The 22,642-nt window shown below is 36.2% G+C and overlaps 1 protein-coding gene across 1 annotated transcript in view; it reads left to right on the top strand.

Annotated features, from left to right (window-relative positions):
• Positions 1 to 22,642, top strand: part of LOC132558540 (fibrillin-2-like) — a 104,637-nt gene that overhangs the window by 55,815 nt on the left and 26,180 nt on the right. Inside the window, exons 33-41 of the mRNA XM_060223117.1 lie at positions 89 to 223; positions 1,054 to 1,188; positions 1,467 to 1,604; positions 1,925 to 2,071; positions 13,523 to 13,663; positions 14,174 to 14,332; positions 14,585 to 14,728; positions 16,839 to 16,982; positions 20,388 to 20,531. Coding sequence (XP_060079100.1) covers positions 89 to 223; positions 1,054 to 1,188; positions 1,467 to 1,604; positions 1,925 to 2,071; positions 13,523 to 13,663; positions 14,174 to 14,332; positions 14,585 to 14,728; positions 16,839 to 16,982; positions 20,388 to 20,531 — 1,287 coding nt within the window. The remainder of the gene's footprint in view (positions 1 to 88; positions 224 to 1,053; positions 1,189 to 1,466; positions 1,605 to 1,924; positions 2,072 to 13,522; positions 13,664 to 14,173; positions 14,333 to 14,584; positions 14,729 to 16,838; positions 16,983 to 20,387; positions 20,532 to 22,642) is intronic.

Genomic DNA, 22,642 nt, shown 5'->3' with positions numbered 1-22,642 from the left:
TAAGAACCAAATTTTTAATGATAGGTCACTTTCAACCTGATCTAGTTCTGTTGTTTAGTATGATTCAGCTTCTGTATTACTTTCCAAGGTGTTTGCGCCAATGGAGGAAATGTGTCGATGGAGGATGGTAAAATGGTCATGTGTTCACCGGAGAAGCCATGTAACCAATCAGGATATACATGTAATAGAGCAGGTTACTGTTGTCCAGCTAAAGTCTACAAAGGTAAGAGGTCCAGTCTGAAACATATACATGTAATAGAGCAGGTTACTGTTGTCCAGCTAAAGTCTACAAAGGTAAGGGGTCCAGTCTGAAACATATAGATGTAATAGGGCAGGTTACTGTTGTCCAGCTAAAGTCTACAAAGGTAAGGGGTCCAGTCTGAAACATATACATGTAATAGAGCAGGTTACTGTTGTCCAGCTAAAGTCTACAGAGGTAAGGGGTCCAGTCTGAAACATATACATGTAATAGAGCAGGTTATTGTTGTCCAACAAAAGTCTACAGAGGTAAGAGGGACTGTGTTTGTGAATAAGTGTTGATTAAGTACTTCACCAACAACAAGATACTGGGCAAGTCATCACTAGGTCACAATAACATATATAACATGTTTCTAACCTGCTGTAACTTTGTGGGCTGCAGTAATCAGAGGTTTTTCTTAAAAGAAAAACAAAATTATTGTGCAATTCCACTAAAATTTGAAAACATTATTAAGGACTGTTTTATCATATTTTGTAAATATTTGTAATGCTGCATGGATGGTCACCCCCGTGTATGTCATGTGGACAAGTGAGAAGGTGATATACACCTGTAATGGTGGCTAATGGTGACCAAGTCTTCTTCTCCAACCATTATTCCATAATAATATTGTCATTTTCAAATCCTATTTCTAGCATTTGCCCAACAAGAGTTAAATGAACTAGCAGTGCATTTCACACTGGGATTTAGCTACTGAAATACTCCAGACCTCACTGCTGTTGAGAGCTTAAAGCTTGATGGAATTCAAGTATTAATCAGAGAAACTCTATCAATTTAGACCTTTTTTTCCTTGATAGGTTACTGTCCTAATGGTGGTAAACCAGCATACCATGATCGCCGACCCCAAACTTGTCATGATAACAAGTCATGTGATGGAGGGATGTACCACTGTGATGGTGGCTACTGTTGTCCTCAGAAAATTGCCTTCAGTGGTAAGTAATGGGGGAGCAAAAATGGAACCCCTTTAAATGACATGTTGCATGTGTGAGAATTTTTGATGATTGTAAATGTGAAGGGAAAAAAAAAATATATAATGATTGATGTATTTACCAGATTGCTTACAGGAGCAATACATAGCTGGGGTTGATGTTACAGAAAGATGTTGACAAATAAATGAACAAGAAAATTGAGAAAAACATTAACAAACACAACAGATTTATTATCATCATTAGTTGTTTGAATCAAGGCAAGTCATCTTATTCTTTTACAGGTTTCTGTCCCTATGGTGGTATTGCTGAGAAGACAGACAACAAAGATCGTGAATGTACAAACAATGTGACAAGTAAATGTGGTCTGACATATTCCTGTACAAATAGCATCTGCTGCCCAGGCATCTTCAACGATCGCAGTAAGTCTGCAAAATACAGTAATGTCCGATATATAATCAGCATGCAGTGATATCCATTTCTTCCTGTATCTTACATCCTTAACATACAGTCATGTCTGTTTCCATGCACAGTAATACTCTGTGCACATTGGCATTTTTGTTTATTAAAACCTTTATATCTATGAACATATTTCAGACCATACACACCTGTAGTAACCCATTTTCTTTTTGCATTCCCACTCACTGACCTCTCTTATTCTCTCTTTCCATATCACTTAGTAAATGATTCTTAACTTGTAAAAAAGAAATGTGTGATTTACTATAATGAGTTTTTATTTCAGTGTCATACTGTCCGTTTGGAGGATTAGTGGAAATGAAGAATGGACAGCCTAGAACATGTAATGAGAGTCAAACAGGCCTGCAGTGTCGAGCACGATCACACAGCTGTCTTGATGGCTATTGCTGCCCTAACAAGGTCATCCTTGAAGGTCAGTCTTTATTACATTCACTATTGTGTATCTATCATATACTGGGTGAGGAAGTTTGGGGTGAGGGGAGCGTGGCATATATAGTTGCAATCATCTGTCCCTTGGTGCAACCGAAAATACTTTCCTATTTCATTTCAGAACATTTTCTTCAGGTTGGTAATGTCATTGGAATAGAAGTTTTAAAACACAACCAGTAGAAGATTAGAGTGTAAGGTTTTGATGACTACATGGTCACCTTCATCAGACAAATGGCCAGTGTTTAGCATACTATGAGGCTGATAAGTAAGTTGTGAAACCTCAATTTTAAGGGTTTGATTTTTCATCATAATGCCCTTTAGTATCTATACACTTTTACCAGCAGTGTTTAAGGGCCTCAATGTCACTTTGAAAGCCCCTTTTCATGACCATTCAGAAAGTCCTCCTCTTCATGTATGATGTCATCATCTGACCGAAAGTGGGTACTGGAAATGGCCTTTTTCAATTTTTGAAATAGATAAAAGTCTGATGGGGTGAGATTGGGCAAATAAGGCAGATGCTCAATCATTTCAAAGCCACAATTGTAGCCATGGCAATGACAGACTAATATTGCATCACTGCTCTTTCCGTGATTTTGTCCATTTTGTAAATGACACCATTCTTTGGGTACAAAGCCTTAAATAGTCAGGGAATAGAAGAGCTGAAAGAGGACATCCATGCTTAATTTCTTCAATACAAGGCTCACAACTTAACAATCAGCCTTTGTAGCACTGAGGTATGAGATGGTAGGGAATTTCATCCGACTGACTAGGTGCTGTTAAGAACGAGAGCACCTGACATCAGTATGACTGCGGGAAAATGACTAAAATATTCCGAATACCATATTTGACGTCATGGGAGTTCCAGTGTAATCGAAAGTTAGAGAGAAGACTGGAATATTTTGCTTTCGAAGTACTGTTAACACGTTTTTTGTTTTAAATTTTCTTTACATTTTAATTGAAATTTAAGATGTAACATTAATATCATTGGGATAAAGTACTCGTCCGACGGACGACTGACAAAGAAAAATCTAGTTGTGCGAGACAATTTTCAGTCGTCCATGACGACTCGACGAGTGCTTTTCCTGACCCCTGGTTACTATGATGCTTTGTACTCTAAGGTTCAAAATGGTGTATCGAGAAAGTAAACAGATTAAAGACCAATGATAGGAGATACAAATATGATATGACACTGGCACCAGGCACAGTATGTGTGCAAGACTTGCAATAACATTTCACTTTGTCCACTTACCTGCTTTGAGAGGTTTCATTCATTACTAAACTACAAGATAACATGTCATCCCGAGTTTCACAAGTGAAGTAGGGCTGTTTTATAGTTATGTTTAGAGTTGAGACTAATCTTAAGAAATTATGAAAAAAATAATTCTAACAGTGTTAATTTTAGGGATTTTACCTATGTAAAATTAACACACATGTAACAGTTATAAGTTAGATTTAAATTATATATCTGTATATATCCGAAGTTTCATTAAAACAGAAAAAAAAAACCCAAAAGTTAAGTTTTTAAAATAGTTTTTTAAAAATAGATTTTAACATGGTAAAAATTATTGAGTGCCTGGGTCTAGGGGCAATAATTCCTTTGATCAATAAGCAAAAGTTAAGGAAGCCATTTGAATACATCGCAGTGGGTCAGTACTGAATAGGCACAATTGTGGCCACAAACTCTCCCACATCTATGGCCAAGTGTCAAAAAAGTGTAGCTGAACTGACTGGAGTTCATTGTTACCATCTTGTGTGTTTTTTGGTCAGTAATCTGTTTACCATCTCATCACACCATTTTCTATCTTAATATACATAAGATGATAGTTCAGTTGAAAAAGTTGGTTGATTCTGTACATCTTGTACACCACGTACGTCAGTGCTGGTACGCTCCACTCTGGTCATTTGATATTCTAATCTCCTACTGTTTGTATTATAAGAACTCTTCTATAGTTTCCCATAATGTTTTGGGATACTGACTTAAAATCATGTTTGTGGCTTCAAACTAAAGAGTTACAGATCGAGGCTGAATCCCAGTTAAAAAATCCAAATAGAAGTGGAGTTATTGCCCTTTGCATTTAGAGTATTGTGCAAGATGGCAGTTTTCTGGATTTTTAGGTCATCTGACTGAATGGTCTGATGACCTATTGCGATCACCTTTTGTCAGGTGTCGTATGGCGTCCGTCGTAAACATTTTCAACTTCTTCTCATATTCTACATGTCTCAATGAGCTGAAACTTACCTGAAATGATCGTAACATGATCCTGACCAAAGTTTGTTAATTTCGGGTTGGTCCAAAATCCAACATGGTTGCCATCTTGAAAACACATTTTTGACTTCTTCTCAAGTTCAAAATTTGAAATCTTGTATTTTATGTCAGATGACCATTAAGGCCCATGGGCCTCTTGTCTTGATAGTACCTTTAAATTCAAAATGGCTTCAAACTAACAAGTTAAATATCAAGTTGGAATCCAAACTAAGAAATCCAAGTTTAGATGATGTCATTAGACATATTGTTCAATACATTGCATCTACATCAGTTTGAGATGTCAGTGTTCATAAGTGAATAAACAGAGATGTTGTGGGATATATGAAAAACATTTTTTTTTATTTACATAGTATTGATGGGAGAATATCACACAGCCATGGTGTTGGATATCTGTATTACATCAGTGTGAGATATCAGTGTTGATTGGTGAATATCTTGAGATGATGCTGTTGGATATCTGTATTACATCAGTGTGAGATATCAGTGTTGATGGGTGACTATATTGAGATGATGCTGTTGGATATGTGTATTACATCAGTGTGAGATATCAGTGTTGATGGGTGATGCTGTTGGATATCTGTATTACATCAGTGTGAGATATCAGTGTTGATGGGTGATGCTGTTGGATATCTGTATTACATCAGTGTGAGATATCAGTGTTGATGGGTGACTATCTTGAGATGATGATGTTGGATATCTGTATTACATCAGTGTAAGATATCAGTGTTGATGGGTGAATATCTTGAGATGATGCTGTTGGATATCTGTATTACATCAGTGTGAGATATCAGTGTTGATGGGTGACTATCTTGAGATGATGATGTTGGATATCTATTACATCAGTGTAAGATATCAGTGTTGATGGGTGAATATCTTGAGATGATGCTGTTGGATATCTGTATTACATCAGTGTGAGATATCAGTGTTGATGGGTGAATATTTTGAGATGATGCTGTTTGATATGTGTATTACATCAGTGTGAGATATCAGTGTTGATGGGTGATGCTGTTGGATATCTGTATTACATCAGTTTGAGATATCAGTGTTGATGGGTGAATATCTTGAGATGATGCTGTCTGATATGTGTATTACATCAGTTTGAGATATCAGTGTTGATGGGTGAATATCTTGAGATGATGCTGTTTGATATGTGTATTACATCAGTTTGAGATATCAGTGTTGATGGGTGAATATCTTGAGATGATGCTGTTGGATATCTGTATTACATTAGTGTGAGATATCAGTGTTGATGGGTGAATTTCTGATGGTGATGCTGTTGGATATCTGTATTACATCAGTGTGAGACATCAGTGTTGATCAGTGAATATCTTGAGATGATGCTGTTTGATATGTGTATTACATCAGTGTGAGATATCAGTGTTGATGGGTGAATATCTTGAGATGATGCTGTTGGATATCTGTATTACATCAGTGTGAGATATCAGTTCTGATAACATTAATATGAGATACATTTCAGAGGGGTTACTTTACTTTTGATGACAATCATCAGTTATGTTTAAATCAATCAAGTCATACTGAGATTGAAATCTTGGTGATCATCAAATACTCTCTACATGACTCTCATGATTGTTTGTGTAATTTTAAACAAAGCGATGTGTTAGGTTTGTTACTGATGGTCTGTCTGATCAGTTATCATTATAGCATATTCATCACATTTAAGTTACATTTCAATGATGAATTATTCATGCTTGAATTCTACCTGTGCTAGAATTTAATCACCAGGTGTATTTATTTAAGGCCAAAATAATGACTCCTTGTCGGGTATTTCCTATGATGAAGTTATTTATAGCGGAATACGTGACTATTGTATCTAGGTCAGCACGATTATTTTATGGGAATGTTGAGTGTACAATAGATGAGCCATTTCTGATATGTAAATCAGGGAAAGGGGACATTATTACATACTACCTCTGCCATTGTCCACTCCATGTACCAGGCAAAGTCATGCACCACTGCAAGCACAGAGGTGTGACAAACTGGTCAGGGTCGATCGCACCATCAATTAGCATAGTGTAGATGGAATTCAACATATTACCCATGTACAACTTAATCCTTTCTTTTCTTGTTATTCATTATGATAAATTTTGATAAATTTGACAATTCTTTCTTATTCACAGATTTCATAAGCTGGACAAATTTAAACATACTGGGTCTATTATAATAATATTTCTTTATGAAACGTTTCCTTAAATCCACATTCTTTCACACTTAACAATAACATGAAATTCGTTGTCTGTGTCACCATAAATTGCAGATTCTATCATTCTTTTTTATGTTATGATACCTCCCAGTTTCAATATTCAGTTTGTGAGATGACATTCTGATTTTTGCTATTTCCATTTAATTAGAATTTTCTACAGATTTTGTAAGATAATTTTGAAAACAGAAGTCCTCACTGGTATATTTATACAGGGAACATTTGGAAGATGAATATATCTGTTTACAACATTCTTGTTTAAAGATATTGAACAATGTAGTTTATAACATAATCAGGTGTATAAGTATCTTTATATTGCAGTATATACCCCACACAGAAAGTTCTCTTACACCGTACAGCCAATAGTTTCCATTTTCTAAGATATCTTGGTAACTGACTTGTAAAATATAGTTGTGAGAATGCTTTAATTTCACCCAATACTAAAAAATGCTAATTTTTCTGTTAATTTTCAGAGGAACTCTACAAAATTTGTGGTGGACCATAATATTTGCAGTAGATTTCTTTAACCCAAATAATCTTTTACTATAACTTAAATTTCAGCCCCATAATTTAATATACTACTAACATATGTGATAAAAAAAACGTGAAGTTGTGTTTCGAAATTAAAGTGATGTTCTTTACAGACATATACAGAGAACAGTACTTTTCTACCTTGCTTGCATAGCTATTTCTTGTTATGTTTTATTAAATTTCCTGTTAGATGAAGTAAAACTCTCAAGAAATTGAATTTGTCTACAACACAACCATTTATCTTCCCTTCATAAGCTACCATTTCGAAAAACTATCACGTTTTTTTTTTTATGTATTTACTGTAAGATTCCTTTTGTTTGTATAAAATGATAACATATCTAGCATTTTTTGTAATCCCTCAGCTTTTTGTGCCAGAAGTACCATCTTGTCTGCATACATCACTAAGAATAAATTTATGGATACTTCACAAAGAAACTTCACATATACAGTATACCGCAGTATATAAGTCTTTCCTCTAAAATGCCAAAACGTTACGCAGGCAAATCAGTCGCAGGAATTGCTATACTTATTGTTTCAAATCGGAGCTGTCTAGCCATGTTGACCTACTCAGAGCCATCTTGCCCTAACATGTCCCTGATATCTCTTTTGATCAGTAACGTGTTTTTTATGTTTTACTACTTTCTAAAACATCATCCAAGTACTTACAGCTGAAGGTGACATCTACAGCTACAGCCTAATTGTGACATTCTACCTTGATACATTTACCTGTAATCTTTTAGCTGACCTATAATATTTTTGTGTCTAGTAGCTTTAATCATAATTTGCCACCATTGAAACTTTTCACCATAGGTGATATGTATCTTGATACTTGGTTGCTTAATAAGCAGACAAATTTCTCATCAGTACCTGTAGCCTGAGATGATAAATGTCACTTACATACCTGTTGTCTAAGTAGACAAAATGTCACTTATATACCTGTTGCCTAAGTAGACAAAATGTCACTTATATACCTGTTGCCTAAGTAGACAAAATGTCACTTATACACCAGTAACCTGAGATGACAAATGTCACTTATATACCTGTTGCCTAAGTAGACAAAATGTCACTTACATACCTGTTGTCTAAGTAGACAAAATATCACTTATATACCTGTTGCCTAAGTAGACAAAATGTCACTTATATACCTGTTGCCTAAGTAGACAAAATATCACTTACACACAAGTCACTTATATACCTGTTGCCTAAGTAGACAAAATGTCACTTATACACCAGTAACCTGTGATGACAAATGTCACTTACATACCTGTTACCTAAGTAGACAAAATGTCACTTACATACCTGTTGCCTAAGTAGACAAAATATCACTTATACACCAGTAACCTGAGATGACAAATGTCACTTACATACCTGTTGCCTAAGTAGACAAAATATCACTTATACACCAGTAACCTGAGATGACAAATGTCACTTATACACCAGTAACCTGAGATGACAAATGTTAATTTCATATAGGTTCTACAAACAGTGCTGTCAAGATATCTTTATAGTTTCATATAGGTTCTACAGACAGTGCTGTCAAGATATCTTTATAATTTCTTATAGGTTGTTCAAACAGTGGTGTCAAGATATCTTTATAGTTTCATATAGGTTCTACAGACAGTGCTGTCAAGATATCTTTATAATTTCTTATAGGTTGTTCAAACAGTGGTGTCAAGATATCTTTATAATTTCATATAGGTTCTACATATAATTTCATATAGGTTCTACAAACAGTGCTGTCAAGATATCTTTATAGTTTCATATAGGTTCTACAGACAGTGCTGTCAAGATATCTTTATAATTTCTTATAGGTTCTACAAACAGTGCTGTCAAGATATCTTTATAGTTTCATATAGGTTCTACAGACAGTGCTGTCAAGATATCTTTATAATTTCTTATGGGTTGTTCAAACAGTGGTGTCAAGATATCTTTATAGTTTCATATAGGTTCTATATATAATTTCATATAGGTTCAGACAGTGCTGTCAAGATATCTTTATAATTTCATATAGGTTCTACAGACAGTGCTGTCATGATATCTTTATAATTTCATATAGGTTCTACAGACAGTGCTGTCATGATATCTTTATAATTTCATATAGGTTGTTCAAACAGTGGTGTCAAGATATCTTTATAGTTTCATATAGGTTCTACAGACAGTGCTGTCAAGATATCTTTATAGTTTCATATAGGTTCTACAGACAGTGCTGTCATGATATCTTTATAATTTCATATAGGTTCTATATATAATTTCATATAGGTTCTACAGACAGTGCTGTCAAGATATCTTTATAATTTCATATAGGTTCTACAGACAGTGCTGTCATGATATCTTTATAATTTCATATAGGTTCTATATATAATTTCATATAGGTTCTACAGACAGTGCTGTCAAGATATCTTTATAATTTCATATAGGTTCTACAGACAGTGCTGTCAAGATATCTTTATAATTTCATATAGGTTCTACAGACAGTGCTGTCATGATATCTTTATAATTTCATATAGGTTCTATATATAATTTCATATAGGTTCTACAGACAGTGCTGTCATGTTATCTTTATAGAGTCATATAGGTTCTACAGTTCTCTTTTGTTTGTGTCCTCTTTTCTGACTGTCATTTGTTCTATTCTAGAAGTTTGGTCAGCTTCACAGTTATTGTACAGCAAAAGTGTATAACATGTATGTGTCTCATGATTCAAGTCTGTAAATATCTATGATTTTTTGTCAGTTACCCACTGTAGGCAGCATATATATATATAGAACTACCAGTCATGTTTGTTATTTTTTTGATCACCGCCAGACTATGTATCTGTTACATAGGGTATTTATAGAATTTAAAGCATAATATGGTTCTGCTCTGATAAATTGAGGTTCAGTGTAGCGTCAGACAGAACTTAGAAAACAAGGTCTTACTGAATGTAGCAAATATTCTACTTGACTGTATCACTATCAGTCACCTGTATCGATCTGTACTGACAAACATATTTATCACAGGAAGTTACTGTACTGTTTTCAAAGGCAGGAAGAGTTTCATTTGCCAGGATCAACACGACAGAGAGACAGTGCCACCAATTTCCTAGTGTAGTCATCTGATATACTCAGGATTTTGGACTGATTATAGACATGTATTGGACAGTGTTTTTTACCCTGGCTGTACTTAGTCTGGTCAGCGGTATCACAAGCTTTTCCTCAGACAATGGACCACCTCCTAGTCTATCTCCTGCCAACACACCTGGTGGTCCAGCTACTCCTGGTCAGTATAATGCTTGGGTTAAAGATAGTCAGTTTAAGGCTTGGTTAAAATTGGTCAGGATAAATCTCAATTAAAATTGTCAGTATAAAGTGTAGGTTCAGATCTTATATTCTAAGTGATTAAAATTCCAAAATTATTTTCAGCTTAATGACCATGTTTAATACAGTATATAGCCAGCATCACATTTACTTTATCACCATGTTAATACCTCTTCTATCGTATAGAAAAAAACTGTATTTATTAAATCACATCTCAAATTACTTACAATTCCGTTAACTGTAAGAATATCGTTGTGAGGCAATTCATATCTTTGTTCTTTTAGGAATAAGTCACTTGGTAAAAACGGCAATGGCAGTGTCATCAAAATTCATATGAAATGCTTGCTTATCGTAAATTAATTACAGGGGAGTTATCTAGTTTACATTATGTCATTGCCTGTACGGGGAATTCTACTATAGACTGTCATTATCTGTACAGGAAATTCTACTATAGTCTGTCATTGTCTGTACAGGAAATTCTACTATAGTCTGTCATTGTGTGTACAGGAAATTCTACTATAGTCTGTCATTGTGTGTACAGGAAATTCTACTATAGTCTGTCATTGTGTGTACAGGAAATTCTACTATAGTCTGTCATTGTGTGTACAGGAAATTCTACTTTAGACTGTCATTGTCTGTACAGGAAATTCTACTATAATCTGTCTTGGTGTGTGTACAGGAAATTCTTCTTTAGACTGTCATTGTCTGTACAGGAAATTCTACTATAATCTGTCTTGGTGAAATCGAGATGGTGCCAACTAATTTTCTAGTCAGTATACTTTTAGCACTGTTACACCTGTTAAGAAATGTTTACATATATACATGGTGTATGGTAAGACCTGTAAACCTAATGACTTAACAAGAAAGTAGACAGATAAAAAGACATGGATTACATGATACACACACCTGTAATGGATGTCTAGAATACCCTGGTAGTTGTTTATTAACCACAGGTAAACTGTAATCTTCAACCATTAATTGGAGTCTCACTATATTTATAGTGTGATTCAGTGTGCATGTTGCATGAAGTACATAACATAAATGTGTTAGTATGTTGAGTAATTAGTTGTTAGTAATTAGTCAACTCACAGAGTGAGACTGATAAGGGTGTTTTGGTTGTCCCTGTGAGAGAATTCACTGGAGTGTGATACTGATGAGGGTGTGTTGGTTGTCCCTATGAGAGACTACACTGGAGTATGAGACTGATGAGGGTGTGTTGGTTGTCTCTGTGAGAGACTACACTAGAGTGTGATACTGACGAGGGTGTGTTGGTTGTCCCTGTGAGAAACTACACTGGAGTGTGATACTGATAAGGGTGTGTTGGTTGTCCCTATGAGAGAATTCACTGGAGTGTGATACTGATGAGGGTGTGTTGGTTGTCCCTATGAGAGACTACACTAGAGTGTGATACTGATGAGGGTGTGTTGGTTGTCTCTGTGAGAGACTACACTGGAGTGAGACTGAGGAGGGTGTGTTGGTTGTCCCTGTGAGACTACACTGGAGTGTGATAGTGATAAAGGTGTGTTGGTTGTCTCTATGAGAGACTACACTAGAGTGTGAGACTGATGAGGGTGTGTTGGTTGTCTCTGTGAGAGACTACACTGGAGTGAGACTGAGGAGGGTGTGTTGGTTGTCCCTGTGAGAGACTACACTGGAGTGTGATAGTGATAAAGGTGTGGTGGTTGTCCCTATGAGAGACTACACTGGAGTGTGATACTGATAAGGGTGTGTTGGTTGTCTCTGTGAGAGACTACACTAGAGTGTGATACTGACGAGGGTGTGTTGGTTGTCCCTGTGAGAAACTACACTGGAGTGTGATACTGATAAGGGTGTGTTGGTTGTCCCTATGAGAGAATTCACTGGAGTGTGATACTGATGAGGGTGTGTTGGTTGTCCCTATGAGAGACTACACTGGAGTGTGATACTGATAAGGGTGTGTTGGTTGTCTCTATGAGAGACTACACTGGAGTGTGAGACTGATGAGGGTGTGTTGGTTGTCTCTGTGAGAGACTACACTGGAGTGAGATACTGATGAGGGTGTGTTGGTTGTCCCTGTGAGAGACTACACTGGAGTGTGAGACTGATGAGGGTGTGTTGGTTGTCCCTATGAGAGAATTCACTGGAGTGTGATACTGATAAGGGTGTGTTGGTTGTCCCTGTGAGAGAATTCACTGGAGTGTGATACTGATGAGGGTGTGTTGGTTGTCCCTGTGAGAGACTTCACTGGAGTGTGATACTGATGAGGGTGTGTTGGTTGTCCCTATGAGAGACTACACTAGAGTGTGATACTGATGAGGGTGTGTTGGTTGTCTCTGTGAGAGACTACACTGGAGTGTGATACTGATAAGGGTGTGTTGGTTGTCTCTATGAGAGACTACACTGGAGTGTGATACTGATGAGGGTGTGTTGGTTGTCTCTGTGAGAGACTACACTGGAGTGTGAGACTGAGGAGGGTGTGTTGGTTGTCTCTATGAGAGACTACACTGGAGTGTGATAGTGATAAAGGTGTGTTGGTTGTCCCTGTGAGAGACTACACTGGAGTGTGATACTGATGAGGGTGTGTTGGTTGTCCCTGTGAGAGACTACACTGGAGTGTGAGACTGATAAGGGTGTGGTGGTTGTCCCTATGAGAGACTACACTAGAGTGTGAGACTGATAAGGGTGTGTTGGTTGTCTCTATGAGAGACTACACTGGAGTGTGAGACTGATAAGGGTGTGGTGGTTGTCCCTATGAGAGACTACACTAGAGTGTGAGACTGATAAGGGTGTGTTGGTTGTCTCTATGAGAGACTACACTAGAGTGTGAGACTGAGGAGGGTGTGTTGGTTATCCCTGTGAGAGACTACACTGGAGTGTGATAGTGATAAAGGTGTGTTGGTTGTCCTTATGAGAGACAACACTGGAGTGTGATACTGATGAGGGTGTGTGGGGTGTCCCTGAGTGTGATACTGACAGGGATATATTTACTGTTGAAGGTAGTCCCTGAGTGTGTAAGTTGTCCCTGATTGTTGTAAGTTGTCTCTGAGTGTTAGACTGATGTGGATATATTTACTGTTGTAAGTTGTCCCTGAGTGTTGTAAGTTGTCCCTGAGTGTTAGACTGATGTGGATATATTTACTGTTTCAGGTTATTGTCCTGGAAGATCTATACCTGAGATGATAGGAGATGTACCCAAGAGATGTGAGGAAACCAATGACACCAATATCTGCAGCTCAGATTCCTTCTGTGTGAACAATATGTGTTGTCCTAGAGTTATCATTGCAGATGGTAAATGTTTATCTTTCATGTTTTATTGAGAACTTGCAAAAATCACACAGGCTGATGTAGCCCACTATACAATTCATTTTTTTGTGAGAACTTCCATTTTTTTCTTAGTATTTAGAAACATTTTAAAATCTGTGAAACTAAGATTTCTTTCATACCGGTCAATTCATTTTCATTTTTTTTTTACAAATTTCATTAACTGTTATCAGTGGTAAACATCAGTGGTTATGATTATGAAAATACAGCAACATGTTTTTAAAAGAGGATAGATATTCATATATTTGCTTTAGTTAAGGAAAATAACTCAATTTTTCCATGGCGGAACACATCCTTTTTGGCTGCAAAACAGATTAAAAGAGCACCGCTTACGTACATGTATTGTTTTTAGGTACAGAATGGTGCTTTCTATTTTACAGCTGTTAGTACATAATTAATGGTTTTTATTTTCTTTGTATAGAACTTGCCAATTTAGCTTACAAAAAAAATTGCAATGATTGTGTTCTGTTATCATAGGCCCATGTAAATACGGAGGTGAAATGAAAAGTGATACTTTGGGCATGCCTGTACCTTGTGACATGACAGAGGGGTCATGTGGCACCACCCACACCTGTGAGGATGTTGCAGGCAGCATGGCTTGTTGTCCACGAACAGTCAACATCTCTCACATACAGGGTAGGTATTGTATAATAAAAAATACTATTCTCTCATCTAAAATGATGTTAAACATAAATAATGGCAATGGTCACATATCCTGTTTTATGATTTGTATGTTGACTGTGTCTCCAGATTTTTACAGTTGGATCAAAGATTTCAGTCTGAATTATACAATGATTTATTACTCTTCTTACATAAACCGCTAAATGAGATTATGATGTGGAATATACAAAGCAGAGTCCTGACAGAGTTGTGGTCCTTTGTTTATAGAACCCTGTGGTCCTGGACCTGGCCCCTTACTCAGCAAGGATGGCAGTTCTGCCCTCCTTTGTGAAGACAACACTACATGTCCAAATGCATTCTCTTGTCTCCAAATGACAGGACAAAGTTTCCGGTTGTGTTGCCCAATCAGACGTAAGTCAAATTGTTCTACATGCCAAAGATCTGTTTATTCTGAAGGTATATTTATAATGATTCTGTGTGTAAACCTCATTCATAGTAAAGTAAGAGAGCATATGGTAATGTTGTGGCCATGTTTCTGTTTGTGTTTCCATCTGCTTCTGTAGAAATTAGTTCATGAAACCCATGACAAATGTTCTGTGCCTAAGATAATGGATATGGGCTGTGTGGTAATATTTGGTGTATTCCTTGTATGTAGCTACAAGGCCTGGCCAGTGTCCTGTAATGACTGAGGTGGGAGAGAATGACCCCACACCTGTATGTTCAATACAGTGTAGCTCTGATGACGATTGTACAGCTGGACATCGCTGTTGTGATCATACTGTCTGTGGACCAATGTGTCAGCCTGTCATAGGTAAACAATGAAGGTTGTGACAAACCTATGACAAATAAAATTAAAGCAGAAACCATACTGTCACAACATCGAGGGTGAAATATAATTAGATTTCAGATAAGGTCAAAGTATCTGAGTTGTAACTGCTTTAAATTTTGAGAGAGAGATATAAAAGGAATGAGGTAATCTTGTATATGCTGATGACGGATATATGATGAGGGGGATAGGGATGTATGTGAGCCTAAGGTCACTGTCATACTATAGCACTATTGGAAGGTTTCCAATAACTTTGTCAGGAAGGAAACTCGCAGGAAGTTTTCTTACACATAATACTATGGTTCACTGAACTGCCAGAAGCTGCAGAAAGCTGGTTCAACTTTTATCAACTATACTTGGAACAGGATGATATTAGTCTGAGGACTATTGCCTTGATGTCCAAATTAAGAGAACTTGAGAAAAAGAATACAACTACAGCTACAGAATTCTTTGAGATTTGTATATGTTTGTTACCTAGACAGAGAGCTGTTAATCTGAGGTACCGATATGACAAGGATGTGTAAGCTGGAAACATAAAGCTGTGTAGTCAAGGTTTCTTAATATAGGAATTCTTGCAGGTGGAATTGGAGTATTCATAGAATTGTGAAAAAATGAAAAAAAGAATGGAACAACACAATTTTTATATAGATGTATTTATCATAAATTCACCTGGTCCATAAAATGGCTACTAGTCATGAAGGAATAAGTGAATTTGACCATATTTGGTCAGAAGTTTCCCAAGTATGAAGGGTGAACCAATTACATCAATGTATGTGTAAAAGGAGTGTCTCAGCCCCTAAGGCCAGAATTGGGATATTTAGCAAATTCAAAGTCCTTAAATTAAGTATAAATGATGGGTCTTAGTTCAATAGGGAAAATAAAGCAAGGTCTTTATAACTTTCTTCTGTGCGAATGCCAAAATTCTATCATAGTTGGGTTTTAAGGATCCTTGGGTGAATGGGAATCACATTTGTATGGAACTGAAAGATGGAGCTGAAAAGGGAAAATTTAACCAAATTATAAATATCTATTTTTTTTCTATAAGGATGTAATTTTTTTATTTGAACTTGGTTTGAAACATCCTTTGATGAAGGTGACTCAACTTGATATGAAGTGTAGGACTGAAGACTGAGGGTCTGGTCCTGGGGAAATAGATGTAATCTTTGAAATTCAGACTATCAAGGGTCTGCAGAGTGGCGGCATCCAAAATATAGGAGACTGAGGTCAAAGTTCAAAGTCAATTTTTTTCTGCTTGAATTAAAGTATTTTGTTGATAAATATTTGAAAACTTAAAAATTCCTCATCTTTAGGGGAAATGAATTGTAAATAAACTATTCTGAAGTGAAGACTGCAATATGGATTATGATCACTTTAGTAGACAATTTAGGTTAAATGTGATAACCATGTGGGTGTTTAAGATAAAAACACCTTCTTCCAGCAGTTCAGGTGAATGGATCAGATTTTCTTTGTCTTCAGTACATGGAGTTTGCCTGTAAAGCAACTAAAGCCATCTTTCTACCTGTAGCTTAAAAGTAAATATATACATATATAAGGCTATCCAATTTAAAATCATCATCATGCTTTCTATATGCCATTTTGTGTACTTGAAAATCAATGTTGCATTATGACTGTAAGATTTTTAATTGCCTCAATTGATATCAAATGATATATTTACATGTTTTTCTTTCGTTCCAGTTTCACCTGTAAAGCGTGGTCAGTGTCCTCCTCTGACCAATGGTACTATTGGAATATGCTTGGAGCAGTGCTCAGATGATACAGAGTGCTCAGGAAACAGGAAATGTTGTTCTAATGGCTGTGGACACACCTGTCAGAATCCTGGTACATTGTCTTCACAACTTCATCTGTAGTCTTATATAATACGTAAAGTGGTGGGGTTTGTTTTAGGTAACCTGGCCCCACTTGTATAAAACATCTCAACTTGAGATTTCCTCAAGTCGAGATTTTCCTCAGCTGATATCTCCTCAAAATTTTCTCAAGGAACAGGAGGAAGGCATCGGCTAGGATGTCCTGAAATTCCTTGAGGAATTTTCATACAAGATATTTTCAAGGAGATATTAGCTGAGGAAAATCTGGGCTTGAGGAAATCTCAAGTTGAGATGTTTTATACAAGTGGGGCCTGGTGACCTATTGTGATAGCCATTTGTCCAGAATCGTGTGTCATGCATTCATAAACTTTTAACATCTTCTCAAAACCCCTGAAATGATTTCAATTAAATTTTGCAGAAACTTCTACTGGCTAAACATGACCCAAAATAATGAATTATATTGGCCCACAACCCTAGGGGCTGAGGGGCAGGGCCAAAATGGCTCAAATTTCAAAAATCTTCTTCTCAAACACCCAGATATGGAAGAATCAAATTCTCTTCATAAATGGAAGGGTTTTAAGGTGCTTTATCAGAATTGTTAATTTCATGACCCCAGGGTGTCACATTTCCTCCCAAGGAGGAGATAAAATGTGCTATAGTTTATTTTTTGATTTTACAATTCAGTTTTTGTAGCTACCTCTTTTCTGATTTGTTTCTTTGATTTAATATTATATCTTTTTATCTGTTACGTTTCAAATTGTTTGTAATTAAGAATAAAATTAAAGAAGAGAAAAAAATCCAACTTTGAAAGAACAACTGAACATTAACCAATGGTGGGTACAGAGATTTCTCTGGGATCTCTTAGAGTATATAGTACTTATTGTAGATAATATGTTGTTGCATTCCAGTTGCTACAGTAAATCCTGGTGAGTGTCCCATTATGCCTCCTGGAAATGTTGGAGCATGTGTTGAGGAGTGCTCAGACGATGATGACTGCCCAGTAGTTCAGAAGTGCTGCTCTAATGGTTGTGGACATGTCTGTCTTCCTGTCTGTAAGTCTGTTTAGAGAGACATTCTCCAAACCGACACTACATGAGAAATGAACATTTGATTGATTTAGGGCATGTTTGGTTTACAGAAGTGGCATTAACTGATCAAAAGCACTTTTAACATTTATAATTCACAATTTTTAAATTCAGAAAGAAATTTTATAGAATAAAAGTATTTCGATACATTCAATACATCAATACAGGTTATACAACATTATTTCACTAGAGAAAAAGATGTACACTAGTACTTGCATTGTATGTCCCCTGGCTACCTGTGCCAGTAGTAAGTCTGTCAAAGGGGTCAGAATTCTAAATGAGATATAAATATTACTGTAGGAGTGAGATATAAATTTTACTGAAGGAATTCTTAGTGAGTGGTAATTCAGTGACTTGCAAACAGTGTAGAGCTGACCGCTCCAAGAGACAAAACCGAAAGAGATAACTTTTGTTCTGTGCCTAAGATAATGGATATGGGCTGTGTGGTAATATTTGGTGTATTCCTTGTATGTAGCTACAAGGCCTGGCCAGTGTCCTGTAATGACTGAGGTGGGAGAGAATGACCCCACACCTTCATGTTCAATACAGTGTAGCTCTGATGACGATTGTACAGCTGGACATCGCTGTTGTGATCATACTGTCTGTGGACCAATGTGTCAGCCTGTCACAGGTAAACAATGAAGGTTGTGACAAACCTATGACAAATAAAATTAAAGCAGAAACCATACTGTCACAACATCGAGGGTGAAATATAATTAGATTTTAGATAAGGTCAAAGTATCTGAGTTGTAACTGCTTTAAATTTCGAGAGAGAGATTTAAACGGAATGAGGTAATCTTGTATATGCTGATGACGGATATATGATGATGGGGATAGGGATGTATGTGAGCCTAAGGTCACTGTCATACTATAGCACTACTGGAAGGTTTCCAATAACTTTGTCAGGAAGGAAACTCACAGGAAGTTTTCTTACATATAATACTATGGTTCACTGAACTGCCAGAAGCTGAAGAAAGCTGGTTCAACTTTTATCAACTATAATTGGAGAAGGATGATATTAGTCTGAGGACTATTGCCTTGATGTCCGAATTAAGAGAACTTGAGAAAAAGAATACAACTACAGCTACAGAATTCTTTGAGATTTGTATATGTTTGTTACCTAGACAGAGAGCTGTTAATCTGAGGTACCGATATGACAAGGATGTGTAAGCTGGAAACATAAAGCTGTGTAGTCAAGGTTTCTTAATTGGAATTGGATTATTCATAGAATTGAGAGAAAAAATGAGAAAAAAATGGAACAACACAATTTAAAAATAGATGTATTTATCATAAATTCACCTGGTCCATAAAATGGCTACTAGTCATGAAGGAATAAGTGAATTTGACCATATTTGGTCAGAAGTTTCCCAAGTATGAAGGGTGAACCAATTACATTAATGTATGTGTAAAAGGAGTGTCTCAGCCCCTAAGGCCAGAATTGGGATATTTAGCAAATTCAAAGTCCTTGAATTAAGTATAAATGATGGGTCTTAGTTCAATAGGGAAAATAAAGCAAGGTCTTTAAAACTTTCTTTTGTGCGAACGCCAAAATTCTATCATAGTTGGGTCTTAAGGATCCTTGGGTGAATGGGAATCACATTTGTATGGAACTGAAAGATGGAGCTGAAAAGGGAAAATTTAACCAACTTATAAATATCTGTTTTTTTTTTATAAGAATGTAATTTTTTTATTAAAACTTGGTTTGAAGCATTCTTTGATGAAGGTGACTCAACTTAATATGAAATGTAGGACTGAAGACTGAGGGTCTGGTCCAGGGCAGATAGATGTAATCTTTGAAATTCAGACTATCTAGGGTCTGCAGAGTGGCAGCATCCAAAATATAGGAGACTGAGGTCAAAGTTCAAAGTCAATCTTTTTCTGCTTGAATTAAAGTATTTTGTTGATAAATATTTGAAAACTTAAAAATTCCTCATCTTTAGGGGAAATGAATTGTAAATAAAACTATTCTGAAGGGAAGACTGCAATATGGATTATGATCACTTTAGTAGACAATTTAGGTTAAATGTGATAACCATGTGGGTGTTTAAGATAAAAACACCTTCTTCCAGCAGTTCAGGTAAACGGATCAGATTGTCTTTGTCTTCAGTACATGGAGTTTGCCTGTAAAGCAACTAAAGCCATCTTTCTACCAATCACCTGTAGCTTAAAAGTAAATATATACATATATAAGGCTATCCAATTTAAAATCATCATCATGCTTTCTATATGCCATTTTGTGTACTTGAAAATCAATGTTGCATTATGACTGTAAGATTTTTAATTGCCTCAATTGATATCAAATGATATATTTACATGTTTTTCTTTCGTTCCAGTTTCACCTGTAAAGCGTGGTCAGTGTCCTCCTCTGACCAATGGTACTATTGGAATATGCTTGGAGCAGTGCTCAGATGATACAGAGTGCTCAGGAAACAGGAAATGTTGTTCTAATGGCTGTGGACACACCTGTCAGAATCCTGGTACATTGTCTTCACAACTTCATCTGTAGTCTTATATAATACGTAATGTGGTGGGGTTTGTTTTAGGTAACCTGGTGACCTATTGTGATAGCCTTTTGTCCAGAATCATGTGTCATGCATTCATAAACTTTTAACATCTTCTCAAAACCCCTGAAATGATTTCAATTAAATTTTGCAGAAACTTTTACTTGCTAAACATGACCCAAAATAATGAATTATACTGGCCCAAAACCCTAGGGGCTGAGGGGCAGGGCCAAAATGGCTCAAATTTCAAAAATCTTCTTCTCGAACACCCAGATATGGAAGAATCAAATTCTCTTTATAAATGGAAGGGTTTTAAGGTACTTTATCAGAATTGTTAATTTCATGACCCAAGGGTCTCACATTTCCTCCCAAGGAGGAGATAAGATGTGCTATAGTTTATTTTTTGATTTTACAATTCAGTTTTTGTAGCTACCTCTTTTCTGATTTGTTTCTTTGATTTAATATTATATCTTTTTATCTGTTACGTTTTCAAATTGTTTGTAATTAAGAATAAAATTAAAAGAGAAAAAATCCAACTTTGAAAGAACAACTGAACATTAACCAATGGTGGGCACAGAGATTTCTCTGGGATCTCTTAGAGTATATAGTACTTATTGTAGATAATATGTTGTTGCATTCCAGTTGCTACAGTAAATCCTGGTGAGTGTCCCATTACGCCTCCTGGAATTGTTGGAGCATGTGTTGAGGAGTGCTCAGACGATGATGACTGCCCAGTAGTTCAGAAGTGCTGCTCTAATGGTTGTGGACATGTCTGTCTTCCTGTCTGTAAGTCTGTTTAGAGTGACATTCTCCAAACCGACCCTACATGAGAAATGAACATTTGATTGATTTAGGGCATGTTTGGTTTACAGAAGTGGCATTAACTGATCAAAAGCACTTTTAACATTTATAATTCACAATTTTTAAATTCAGAAAGAAACTTTATAGAATAAAAGTATTTCGATACATTCAATACATCAATACAGGTTATACAACATTATTTCACTAGAGAAAAAGATGTACACTAGTACTTGCATTGTATGTCCCCTGGCTACCTGTGCCAGTAGTAAGTCTGTCAAAGGGGTCAGAATTCTTAGTGAGATATAAAAGTTACTGTAGGAGTGAGATATAAATATTACTGTAGGAGTGGGATATAAATATTACTGTAGTAGTGAGATATAAAAATTACTGTAGGAGTGAGATATAAATATTACTGTAGGAGTGAGATATAAATATTACTGTATTACTGTAGGAGTGAGATATAAATATTACTGTAGGAGTGAGATATAAATATTACTGTAGGAGTGAGATATAAATATTACTGTAGGAGTGAGATATAAATATTACTGTAGGAGTGAGATATTACTGTCGGAGTGGGATATAAATTTTACTGTAGGAATTCTTAGTGAGTGGTAATTCAGTGACTTGCAAACAGTGTAGGGCTGACCGCTCCAAGAGACAAAACCGAAAGAGATAACTTTTGTTCTGTGCCTAATATAATGAATATGGGCTGTGTGGTAATATTTGGTGTATTCCTTGTATGTAGCTACAAGGCCTGGCCAGTGTCCTGTAATGACTGAGGTGGGAGAGAATGACCCCACACCTTCATGTTCAATACAGTGTAGCTCTGATGATGAATGTCTAGCTGGACATCGCTGTTGTGAACATGCTGTCTGTGGACCAATGTGTCAGCCTATCAGAGGTAAATAATGAAGGTTGTGACAACCATGAATTGTAGTGTAAAAAGTTGCTGTTGAGTTTCTTATTATTCTGAATATTTAAGTACTTTTGAAACTATTTAAAGTGATGCTTGTTAACAGCTTTAAATAAATTTCTTTTCTCTTGAAACAAACATAGATACAAACAAGTTTTTACAAAAATACAATACATATTTTTATCTCCACTCTTGTAGAATTTATAACTGATTGGAAATGTTCTCAAAAATCACACAATATGTTCTTAGTGAGATATAAATATTATTATAATAGTTCTTAGTGAGATATAAATATTACTGTAGGAATTCTTAGTGAGTGGTAATTCAGTGACTTGCAAACAGTGTAGGGCTGACCGCTCCAAGAGACAAAACC

This window comes from Ylistrum balloti, unplaced genomic scaffold, assembly GCF_031769215.1.
Source record: "Ylistrum balloti isolate Yb309-2 unplaced genomic scaffold, AGI_CSIRO_Ybal_v1 Utg370794, whole genome shotgun sequence".
Taxonomy (NCBI): Eukaryota; Metazoa; Mollusca; class Bivalvia; order Pectinida; family Pectinidae; genus Ylistrum; species Ylistrum balloti.
Note: the sequence above shows the minus strand (reverse complement) of the source record. Positions and strands in the feature narration are given on the sequence as shown.